At 40.2% G+C, this 12,485-nt stretch overlaps 1 protein-coding gene across 5 annotated transcripts in view; it reads left to right on the top strand.

Moving 5' to 3' along the window:
* The window catches only part of NLRP14 (NLR family pyrin domain containing 14), a 44,712-nt gene that overhangs the window by 8,401 nt on the left and 23,826 nt on the right, over nucleotides 1-12,485 (top strand). For 3 of the 5 annotated variants that reach the window (XR_013362117.1, XM_077866647.1, XM_077866646.1), the window contains exons 2-5: nucleotides 726-1,041; nucleotides 1,823-1,894; nucleotides 6,681-8,274; nucleotides 11,325-11,495. Coding sequence is in view for 4 of the 5 variants with exons in the window: in XM_077866647.1 (XP_077722773.1) it covers nucleotides 750-1,041; nucleotides 1,823-1,894; nucleotides 6,681-8,274; nucleotides 11,325-11,495 (2,129 nt within the window). In the remaining variant the exon portion in view is untranslated. The remainder of the gene's footprint in view (nucleotides 1-725; nucleotides 1,042-1,822; nucleotides 1,895-6,680; nucleotides 8,275-11,324; nucleotides 11,496-12,485) is intronic. The other 2 variants (XM_077866648.1, XM_077866649.1) reach the window with 2 other exon arrangements.

Here is a 12,485-nt window from a genome sequence, read left to right as displayed (position 1 = left end):
TGGTGGCATATTCCAAGTGTGTGTGCTTCAGGAGTAATGATGTGTTGGGAGCAGTGTAATAACAATGTTTTATGGACTGAGGTGTATGTTGGATGTTGGTAGAGGAGAGAAGGCATGACAAGAGTTGCCAGTACTTAGTAAGAGCCTAGACTATGCCAGGCAATAGATGAACTCCTACCTCATTTAATCCATACTGTTCTCTGAGGGTGATCCAGAGCTGCTCCTTTAGGAGAATAAACTGAGGCTCAGAGAGATGAATTGCCTTTATTTCTGACAGCTCATAAGTGGTGGGACTGGGAGTAACTCTGGAAAGGTGGAAGAAACCTACAGTGATCTGTATTAGAGGAATGTTTTTATGACAGCAAAACATATTGCAGGGGGCACCAAGTCAGTACTGAGTCTAACTGTGGGGCTTCAACATGTGTTTGTTGAATTAATCTATATTTTTATGGGTATTTCATTTTCTAATCTTTTGTCAGTCTTGTTTGTTCCTATATATTTTTTAAAGATTTATTTTTATTTTAGAGTGTGCTGGGGGGAGGGGGGAAGGACAGAGAGAGACAGCATCTTAAGCAACTCCTTGCTGAGCATGGAGCCCTACATGGGGCTGGATCTCACAACCCTGAGATCACACCACCTGAGCCAAAATCAAGAGTTGGATGCTTAACCAGACCACCAGGTGCCTCTATTCATATTCTTTTGATGTTTTTTTCCCCTCACTGAAGCCTGAGTATTGATCTGTGAACAAGATGACAGATGGGTCGTCATCTTCCTTCTTCCCTGATTTTGGGCTGCTGTTGTATTTGGAGGAGCTAAACAAAGAGGAGTTGAATAAATTCAAGTCATTTCTAAAGAATGAGACTGTGGAGCCCAGGTCCTGCCAGATACCCTGGGTTGAGGTGAAGAAGGCCAAGCGAGAGGACCTGGCTAATTTGATGAAAAAATATTATCCAGGAGAGCAAGCCTGGGATGTGGCTCTCAAAATCTTTGGCAAGATGAACCTGAAGGATCTGTGTGAGCGGGCAACAGCAGAGATCAACTGTGAGTGATGCTGGCAACCACTCTGGGGCTGGGGGAAAGATGTGCTTCTGGAGCCCCATCAGCATGATTCTATGAAAGGGACTTGGGGATTAAACCATTGTTGGATCATTTGAGAAACACTGAAGAGGCAGGAGGATTTTGAGTACTATTATTCAGTGTGGCTCCTTAATTGGTGGGGTGGGGGGTGGGGACAGAATTCATCCATTTTGTACTAATTAGAATGACTAAAGGAATTGAGTGATAAGAATTGTCCCATCTAGTTAGTGTTCCTTTGCCTGAAGGGCAAATAGTCGTAGGTTGCACTAAATTTTAAGTACCTTCAGATAGGACTTAAGATCTTCACTGAAATATGAGGAATGGGCAAAAGCGTAAGCCACGCTGATATTTCTAGTCATTCCTAAGTATAAAATATTATAGACCTCAAAAATTTCTTATGTACTTTACAAAGCTTTACAGCTACAAAATTGTATTCATTATTTCCTAGGAGCCTTACCATATCCCTGTGAGGTCAGTGTAGACAAGGAAACAGGCTTAGACTACAGCACTTGCCCTGGAGTTACAGGATGGAGAGCCTGGCAAGAGGTCCCTTCCTCGGTGCTGTTGACATTACCTCACTTCCTTAGCTAAGCTGGGGGAGTCTGAGGCTCTGTTTGCTCCAGTTTTCTTGAGCCCAGATGTCATAGAATTAGACCACTGAGGACCATTCTGGCCCCTGTTTGGCTATCACTAAAGCTCTCCTTGTGTATGGTAAATCTCACAATCCTGTTGGAACCTGTCTCAGGGACAGCCCGGACCATGGTAACAGAAGGTGCCAGGACACAAGAGGAACAAGATGATCAGGAGGCAGTGCAAAGTGAGTAGATGTTTTGTGATTTGGGAGGAGTTTGAGGGTTTGAAGTGTGCTAGAGGTTTATGCCCCAGGGGACAGTTGTTGATGATTATTCAAAGAGACTCAAGACAACTGGCTCTCTAGCCAAGGTCAAAATCGGGGCCATGTTAACTCAGGGTCTCAGTGAGAATAGTATTTGGAAAAGCCCAGTCGTGAGTTTACAGTCTGATGAAGGAGGGTATATTCATGTTTTATTTTACAGAATTAGAGTCTCTGAGTTTGGCAGGGACTACTGGGCTTATCACATCTACTCTCTTCCTTTAGAAATGATTCTGTACTGGGTGTTATTCTGTGTGTTGGCAAATTGAACACCAATAAAAAATAAATTTATTTTAAAAAATGATTATTTGAGTTGTAGGAGAGGTAACCAACTAGTCCATATAGAATGTAATTCGTAGAACCAGGTCTCCTCAGTCTTGGTTCAGTACTGTTTCCATTCCCCCAACTTTGTTTTAAATTCTATGTAGTTGAATTCTATTTTATATAAATGGAATTACAGTAGAAAGAAAATTGGACCATGTGGGAAATCCATTCTTACCCCAGCTATGGCTGCTTTCTGATGGGCCACATTATTTCATTCAAGAAGTTAATTGAGATCTACTTTATTCTAAGCACTAATAAAAATTGCTCATTGTGTTAAATGATCTCGAAGATAACTTTCTGCTTTGACTTTAATTTCTGATTCAGTATAGGGAAATTTTATTCCTGTGGTATTTATTACTGGCCATAAATTTAGGAAATCAGGATTCCACCTCATAGAAGTTGACTGTTAGAAAATTTGGAAGATAGATAAAACTCTAACAAAGAAAGTAAAAATCATCCTCATAATCCAAATTTTCTTTTAAGTACTGTACTAGATAATACCAAAAAGAGTATCTGTAATACAAACCGTCTTCTGGAGGAGATTTAAGTGATGTAATTTAGGAATATAGGTGAGGTTTGGTGGGGTGAGCCCCAGAGCTGATGACCCAGAAAGAATTCTTGAGAGTGCAAAAATGATGGTTTTATTTAAAGCACAAGGACAGGACCCGTGGGCAGAAAAGAGCTGCTACCCCAGGGTTATAAGCGGTGGCTGATTTTCTATAACCTGGGAGTTGGAAGAGGTAAGGAAAATTCTTTCAAAAGCCTCAGTGTCCATCAAAAGATGAATGGATAAAGAAGATGTGGTCTATGTATACAATGGAATATTACTCAGCCATTAGAAACAACAAATACCCACCATTTGCTTCGATGTGGATAGAACTGGAGGGTATTATGCTGAGTAAAATAAGTCAATGGAGAAGGACAAACAATATATGGTCTCATTCATTTGGGGAATATAAAAAATAGTGAAGGGGAAAGGAGAAAAAATGAGTGGGAAATATCAGAAAGGGAGACAGAACATGAAAGACTCCTAACTCTAGGAAACGAACTAGGAGTGGGAAGGGGAGGTGGGTGGGGGGTAGGGGTGGCTCGGTGATAGGCACTTGACGGGATGAGCCCTGGGTGTTATTCTATATGTTGGCAAATTGAACACTAATACAAAATAAATTTATAAAAAAAAATTTTTTGTATGCTAAACAGGACCTACAAGCTTTGGAGGCCTTGCCATTGTCTAGGTTCAGTTCTTTTTTCCTCTAGCAAGCATTAAGATAGTTGGGAGTTTCCTTCTGGAAGTTAGGTTATTGATAAATAATGCTTTTTTCTTGTAAATTTCTAAGACCTTTTGTAAGCTCAGGGAGACTTGTGTCTATAAGACTATAATTTCTATAAGTTAACTATTTCTCCTTTCACTTAGCTTTAGGACAGCCAGGAGTGCTTGAGGAATGTCCCACATAGCCCACCTGGTGGGCGGGGGTCCCTTGTGGGGTGTCAGCTTCTGTTTTGTCCTCAGCTAGCCTTCTGTTCCTCATCATAAGCATAATCTAGTGGGACTTGAACTGTTACATGTTTATACTGAATGCCCTGATAGAACAAAGAATTATTTACTTAAAAAAATAATTATAGCTTGTGAGATATGCTGTGAATGAAAATATACCATGTTTTGAGAATTATGAAAGAGAACTATTCTAGCATTGGGGTTCACAGAAGTTTCCTCTGAGATAGTGACGTTTCAGATTTAAAGAAGTAATTGGACTTAGGTGAAACTCTTTCCATTCTGGTTTGACACTTGGGAATATTTTTTAAACCTCCAGTACAGTTAACACAGAGTGTTATATTTCATATGTATAATATAGTGATTCAACAATTCTGTACATTACTTAGTGCTCATCATAAGTGTATTCTTAATCTTCTTAATCCCCTTCACCTATTCCATCCATTACCCACCCCACACCCCCTGCCCTGTGACCATCAGTTTTCTATAGGTAAGGGTTTGTTTCTTGGTTTATCTTTTTTTGTCCACTTATTTTGTTTCTTAAATTCCACATGAGTGAAATCATGTGGTACTTGTCTTTTTTGGACTTATTTTACTTAGTATTATATTCTCTAGATCCTTTCATGTTGTTGCAAATGGCAAAATTTCATTTTTATGGCTAATATTCCATTATATACATCATTTATTTATCCCTTCATCTCTCAATAAAAACACTTAGACTGCTTCCACGTCTTGGCTATTGTAAGTAATGCTGCAATAAACATAGAGGAGCATATATCTTTTTGAATTAGTGTTTTCATATTCTTTGGGTAAATACCCAGTAGTGGACTTACTGATTCATATGGTACTTCTATTTTTAATTTTTGGAGGACTCTCCAACGGTCTTCCACAGTGGCTGCATCAGTTTGATTCTCAACAGTAGTGCACAAGGGTTTCTTTTTCACCATATCCTCACCAACACTTACTTTTTGTGTTGAGTTTTAGTCTGACTGGTGTGAAGTGGTAACTCAGTATGGTTTTGATTTGCATTTCCCTAATGATGAGTGATGTTGAGCATCTTTTCTGTGTCTGTTGGCCATCTGTATGTCGTCTTCGGAGAAATGTCTGTTCATGTCTTCTATTTTTTTTACTGGATTATTTGGGGGGGTTTGGTGGTGTTTTAGAGGTGTGTGTGTTTTGTTTTGTTTTTAATATTAAGTATTCTCTACACCCAACATGGGACTTGAATTTACAACCAAGAGACAGTTGCATGCCCCACTGACTGAGCTGGCCTGGCTGGCTTTTTTTTTTTTTTTTTTTAAAGAATTTATTCATGAGAGGCAGAGACTTAGGCAGAGGGAGAAGCAGGCTCCCTGTGGGGAGCCTGATGTTAGACTTGATCCCAGGACTCTAGGATCACAACCTTAGCCAAAGGCAGATGCTCAACCACTGAGCCACCCAGGTGCCCCTAGAAATTCTTTTTTTTTTTTTTTTAAAGATTTTATTTATTTATTCATGAGAGACATAGAGAGAGAGAGAGGCAGAGACACAGGCAGAGGGAGAAGCAGGCTCCGTGCAGGGAGCCTGATGTGGGACTCGATCCTGGGTCTCCAGGATCACACCCTGGGCTGAAGGCAGGTGCTAAACTGCTGAGCCACCCAGGCTGCCCCCGCCCCTAGAAATTCTTTATGTAGTTTGGGTACTAATCCTTTATCAGATCTATCCTTTGCAAGTATTTTCTCCCATTCAGTAGATTGTTTTAGTTTTGCTAATTGTTTCCTTTGCTATACAGGATTTTTATTTTCATGTGGTCCCAGTAGTTTATTATATTTTAAAGGTTTTATTTATTCATGGGGGGGTGGGCAGAGACACAGGCAGAGGGAGAAGTAGGCTCCATGCAGGGAGCCTGACATGGGACTCGATCCCGAGAGAGAGAGACAGAGACAGAGACAGACAGGGGCAGGCACAGGCACAGGGGCAGGCTCCATGCAGGGAGCCTGACGTGGGATTCCATCCCGGGTCTCCAAGTCACACCCCGGGCTGCAGGTGGTCCTAAACTGCTGTGCCACTGGGGCTGCCCCAAGTAGTTTATTTTTGCTTTTGTTACCCATGCCTGAGGAGACATATTTAGAAAAAAGATTTAGAATATTTTTCTTTAAAAAAAAAAATTCTTCAGGCTATGCCTCAATGTTCATTTCTGTTAATGTTTTACTATAAAGTGGATTATTTTGATCTGTAGATTGAGATATGTCTTCAGGTCCTTCCTCACTGTCACTGTTAATGGTGTTCTTTCATTTGGGTGATGACTCTATCCTTCATACAGTTGTCCTTTTCTCCCTGTAGAGGAAAAGTACAAAGAAGAGAACATCTTTCTTTTTTTGTTTTATTTAAATTCAAGTTAATGTACAGTGTATTGTTAGTTTCAAGGGGAGAAGTTAGTGATTCATCAGTTGCATACAACACCCAATACTCATTCCATCACGTGCCCTCCTTAATGCCCATCACCAGTTACCCCATCTCCCCCCCCACCTCTCTCCTCCAGCAACCCTCAGTTTATTTCCTAGTTTAGCATCTCTTATGGTTTGCCTCCCTCTCTGTTTTCATCTTATTTTTCCTTCCTTTCCCCATGTTCATCTGTTTTGTTTATTAAATTCTACGTATGGTATTTGTCTAAGAGAACATATTTCTAGAATGAATCTAATTTTTACTTTCTACCCCAAATTCATTCTTCTGCATGATCAATTTTGTTTTTTCAGTTTCTTATGCAAGTTTTAAATCTATAGGAACTTTTTTTGGTTTACATTCTTAGCTAAACCAGCTGCACTTTGATTTGAGCCAAGTCCAGTGTTAACACTGCAGTTCATAGAATTTGCTTTGATTATGTGTTTTCTTTCTTCCTGCTGCATTCTGACTTAGGTGATGGAACAGAATACAGGATCCAAATAAAGGAAAAATTTCGTATCATGTGGGATAAGAAGTGTTTGTTTGGGGGACCTGAAGATTTCCATCCTGGAATTGCTCAGGAAGATCGAGAACTCTTGGAACATCTGTTTGATGTGGATGTGAAAACCGGCGAGCAGCCACAGACAGTTGTGCTCCAGGGGGCTGCTGGAGTTGGGAAGACCAGCTTGGTGAGAAAAGCAATAGTAGATTGGGCTGAGGGCAATCTCTATCAGCAGAAGTTTAGCTATGTTTTTTATCTCAATGCAAGAGAAATCAACCAGTTGAGAGAACGGAGCTTTGTTCAAATGATATCCAAGGACTGGCCCAGCACAGAAGGCCCCATCGAAAGGATAATGACCCAGCCGAGTAGTCTCCTTTTTATTATTGATAGTTTTGATGAACTGAACTTCGCCTTTGAGGAACCGGACTTTGTGCTATGTGAAGACTGGACCCAGGTACACCCCGTGTCCTTCCTTATGAGTAGTCTGCTGAGGAAAGTAATGCTCCCTGAGTCCTTTTTATTGGTGACAACGAGACTCACGGCTTGTAAGAAGCTAAAGCCTTTGTTGAAGAACCAGCATTCTGTAGAGCTGCTGGGTATGTCCAAGGATGCAAGAAAAGAATACATTTACCAGTTCTTTGAAGACAAGAAGAGGGCCTCGCAAGTATTCAGTTCACTAAGAAGCAATGAGATGCTTTTTAGCATGTGTAAAGTCCCCCTGGTATGCTGGGCCATCTGTACCTGTCTGGAGCAGCAAATAGAAACGGGTGGTGATGTTTCATTAACCTGCAAAACAACAACAGCTCTGTTCACCCACTATATTTCTAGCCTGTTCCCACCAGTAGATGGAAACTGTCCTAGTCTGCCCAATCAAACCCAACTAAAGAGCCTGTGCCACTTGGCTGCCAAAGGAGTGTGGACTATGACATCTGTGTTTTATAGGGAAGATCTCAGAAAGCATGGCTTAACTAAATCAGATGTCTCGATTTTCCTGGACATGAATATTCTTCAAAAGGACACAGAGTATGAAAATTGCTATGTGTTCACTCACCTGCATGTTCAGGAGTTTCTTGCAGCTATGTTCTATATGTTAAGAGACAATTGGGAGACCAGGAATAATTTATTTGATTCTTTTGAAGATTTGAAGCTATTGCTTGAAAGCAAGAGTTCTAAAGATCCCCATTTGATGCAGATGAAATGCTTTTTGTTTGGCCTTTTGAATGAAGATCTACTAAAACAACTGGAGACAACTTTGAAATGTAGACTGTCACTGGAGATAAAAGGGAAGATCCTTCAGTGGCTGGAGATACTGGGAAACATCAAATGTTTTCCAGCAGAGCTAGAATTTCTGGAATTGTTTTTATGTCTGTATGAGACTCAAGATGAAGCATTTATAAGCCAGGCAATGAGATCTTTCCAAAAGGTGGTCATTGATGTGTGTGGGAAAGTCCATTTGCTTGTGTCTTCATTCTGCCTTAAGCACTGCCAATGTTTACAGACCATTAAATTATCTGTGACTGTGGTATTTGAGAAGACGTTAAACTCAAGTCCCCCAGCTGAAATGTGGTAAGGGAGGTGCCCTGTCAGGGGAGTGAGGGGAAGTAAATTTCAGAGGGAGGAAAGGAGAATTGTTGAGCTGAGATTACCCTTCAGAGTTGTCCCACCTTGAGGTAGGGAGGCCAAGCACTAAAATCCCTTATTGACTAGTCATGGCTTCTGGTGAGGAAAGGACAAAATCTTGCCTGAAGTGACTCTCCTGGCCTGAGGGCCATCCCAAGAAAGGGGCGTGGCTGAGGGCAATCCCCTGGCAACACTTTCAACAACTAGAAATAATCTTTAGTCCTCAGGGAAGGATGTGACCTAGCACAAGGTTGGATCCACTATGATACGTATATTTAACTTTTAAAAAGAATGTACTCCAGAAGAGCCAGGGACCAGGAATTTCATGCTGAAGCTAATTTACACAGGGTATCTGGGTGATGTTCCTCTGTAAGCTACCAACCTAGCTCACCTTCTCCATTGCCTAGATGTAGGTCAGCCTTTGTAGTTCATGAAAGATCTCAGCCCTTTAACCTCAGTAGGGAAAGTCTGATTTGGGTAAGAAATAGTAGGAGCTGAATGTATATTTTCTTTAGTGTTTGATGCCTATATTACCCTCTTCTCTTCCATGAGTTGGCTTTTCTGGCATTCTCGGTCTATGTCTAAGGGAAGGATTAAACTATGGGATTAGCTCTAGATTTAACTAAAATTGAGGGCTTACTGTATGGTATATAGTACATGGGATATTTAACCAATTATCCAGTTTGATACTGGTCAAAAGCATATCTCCACTTATTTTTGAGATTACAAAACTGTGATTCAGAGAAGTTCACCTAGAAAGTGTACCATTATTGATTCAAGCACACATCAGATAACAGCATCTGCTTGACACGTGCCTGACAGTCTTCTGAGTCCCAACTCAATTAGTCTCAACAATCCCAGGAAGATGCTGTTATTTCCATTTTCCTAGTAGAAACCCTGAGGTACCAAGAAGATCTCAACTTCACTGAGGTCACACATCTGATTAAGTCCTTGGTTTTCTAGCTGACCCCATGCTCCCTCACTGCCATTACACGCAGTTGCAGAACCATGTCTCCTATAAGGACATACGTTTTTATTTCTCTTCTGCTGTGGACATAGGAATTGTAGGCTGGGATGCTGTGACCTTTACTGTCCTTGGGGTGTTGTAAATAACCTCCTTCAGTCTGTTATCTCAATTCTGACTTCATAGTTCTTTTTAATGCTGTGATTGAACCCAGGACATTAGAACGTATTTTGTGTTTTGTGCCTAATATTAGGAAGGCATTCTGGCCATTATATTGCTGGTCCTCATGCTACCTTCCCCTCACCTATGTTGTAATGTTACCTAATATTAGAGTTGGCATTGTTGCCAAAATAAACCTGAGATATCAGTGTTTTAAGTGGCACATTATAGGCGGGTCATTGTATTCTACAACACAACAACATTATAAACCTAACAGCCTCTCTGTCTTGTTCCCCATAATATCCTATGGCATTTCCACATAGTAAGCACTTGAATGTTTGAATGATTATTGCCTAATTTTGTCAAATTTAAGACCTCAGGTGATGTAGAAACCAGAACTCTGCAATGTTATTCAATCCAAGGTAAGTAAGGTATGGGGGAATCAATATTTATGGAGTACTGAAGGAGATCAGGATATGCCACCTCAAAATATGCCACTTTTCCATAAGAAGTCTTTTGAGCTGAAGACCTAAGAGCTCCTGAAACCCCTTACCTGCCTAGAAGCAAAGCCTCTGAAAAGAACTCCACTGTCCTAAATCTCCTCCCTGGAAGGAGTTTCTCTACTTTCTTCTTGGAGACAGAAGTTGGCACCACACCCATGTAGACATAGTCACAAACTATCCTGTCTTATCTGTTCTCTGAAGGGTCCATTTATCTTCCCAACAGATCATTTGTTTTTTCACAAGTGCCTTTACTTCCTCTGCCTTTTTCCTGCTAATTTAGCTATACAAAGCCCAAATTCTACCTTTGAGTTACTCCTCACTGAACGTCACCCACAAGTATCCACAATGCACAAGCTAGTACAACTTGTATGCTTTTCTCTTGTTAACCTGACTTTTGGCATTCCAATTTACAAGTCCCTAGCTAGAAGCTGGGAGGACACAAGGAAAAAGTTTTTTCCTCTCCTACAGCAGCTATTTGTATCAGGCAACATGCTAGACTTCATATATTTTAATATGAATAAGTGCAACTACCAATTGTTAGCAAGTATTTCCCATTGTAAATGCTAAACATTTTCTGTAGATTGTTTTACTAAATCTTCACAGAAATCCTAAGAAATCGTGTTATCTTCATTGTTTAAGATGAAGAAGCTGAGGCTCACATAAATTAGTGCCAGAATCACCCAGGTTAGCGAATGGCAGAGTTGGGACTCAGGACTGTTTTGTTCTAGAGTGTACGCTTATAATCATAGGGTGTTCCTCTGTCTTATTCCTTGTTAACCTTTGTTTATAATGGGTTTATTGAAAGTATGCCTCATAGTTAAATTATACAACATTTACAAAGTGCTTTTGTGTATGCACTAAACTTGACTATTAGATCCCTGCAATCCTGCAAAAGGGGATGGAATTCCCATTTCTTAGATGAAGAAAGCTTAGAGTTCTCAGAACTGATGTGATTTACCTAAAGTAATGCAGTTTAGAAAACTGGAGAACTAGAGCTCATAACCCATGGTTCTTAATCCCCACTCCGTGCCTGAATCTCTACCCACTACTCTTATTCTTCTACTTTGAGTCTTAGATTATTTTTCTCCTTGATACTGGCTCTTTGGATATTTGAAGACCTCTGTCATCCTTCCTAAGCCGCCTCATCCAAAATGAAGTCTCTCTAGTGTAATTTTGTGTGTGAGGGAATCATTGGGGAAGCATAGCCTCCTGGAGTGCCAAGAAGACGACTTTTGAGTGGACTGTGCCCATCCCAGACCTGCACTGATGCATTCGCCATTTCCAGAATATACTTTCACCCAATACCATCTTCTGAGAATTGCCTGGGCTGAAATAGATACATTGGTCTTGTCTTTTTCTCAATTATTTAGGCAAAAGGATGATGGTAGCATTATTCATTGTTGGCAAGATCTCTGTTCCGTGCTTCATACAAATGAGCACTTGAGAGAACTGGACCTATGTCATAGCAACCTTGATGAATTAGCCATGAAGACTTTTTATCAAGAACTGAGGCACCCAAACTGTAAACTACAAAGACTATTGTAAGTTTGGCATGAGAAAATTTCATGAAATTATTTCAACTTTCTTTGTCCTACCTTCCACTATTACTTATTAGGGGGAACCAATGAATACTTAAAACCCACTGTGTAAAATACCTAAGGACAGCCATAGTATAAGCCTCTGGGGATGTGGAAGCAGACCTAGTTTGTTCTGGGAAATATTGTATGGAGTGTAGCAGCTGTTGATGTGCATTTTTTTGAGGCTTTATAAGGAATTTTCTAGATGAAGAACAAAGAGCTAAGGCATTCTAGGCAGCTCAACAGAGTATTTTCAAAGATAAATTCTGGGGGCACCTGAGTGACTCAGTGGTTGAGCTTCTGCCTTTGGCTCAGGTTGTGGTCCTGGGATAGTCCTGCATCAGCCTCCCCACAGGGAGCCTGCTTCTCCCTCTGCCTATGTTTCTGCCTTTCTCTCTGTGTCTCTTATGAATAAATAAATCTTCAAAACAAAGATAAGATTTTTAAAAGATTTTTTAATATTGAATAATTGACATTTAATAAAATGCACAGATAATTGACATTTAATAAAATGCACAGACCTGGTTAAGTTTTGACAATTGCATACACCTATGTAAGCAATACCCAAAATTAGATGGAAAATATATCCCCTCTGGAAGTTTCCTTCTACCTTATTCTATTCAACTTTCTTACCTTATGCAGTCTCTGCAGCAACCACTTTCTTACCTTTTATCACTATAGATTAGGTTGTTCTGTCCTTAAAAATTGGGATTGTTTCATATAGTTAGTATGTACTTGTGTCAGTATTTTGCTCAACAAAATATTTTTGAAAATTTACCCACATGTTAGTTGCATGCTTCAATAGTTCATTGCTGATGAGCATGCCATTGTATGATATACTGCAACTCCTTCTCTTTTGAATAGACCCCTGGGCTGTTTCCAGTTTTTGGCTATTATGAATAAGGCTGCTATGACTATTCTCATATACACTTTTTGTGTGTGATTCAGGTCTTC

Source organism: Canis aureus, chromosome 23 (assembly GCF_053574225.1).
Source record: "Canis aureus isolate CA01 chromosome 23, VMU_Caureus_v.1.0, whole genome shotgun sequence".
Taxonomy (NCBI): domain Eukaryota; kingdom Metazoa; phylum Chordata; class Mammalia; order Carnivora; family Canidae; genus Canis; species Canis aureus.
The sequence above is the reverse complement of the archived record's forward strand: the minus strand, read 5'-3'. Positions and strand labels throughout refer to the sequence as shown.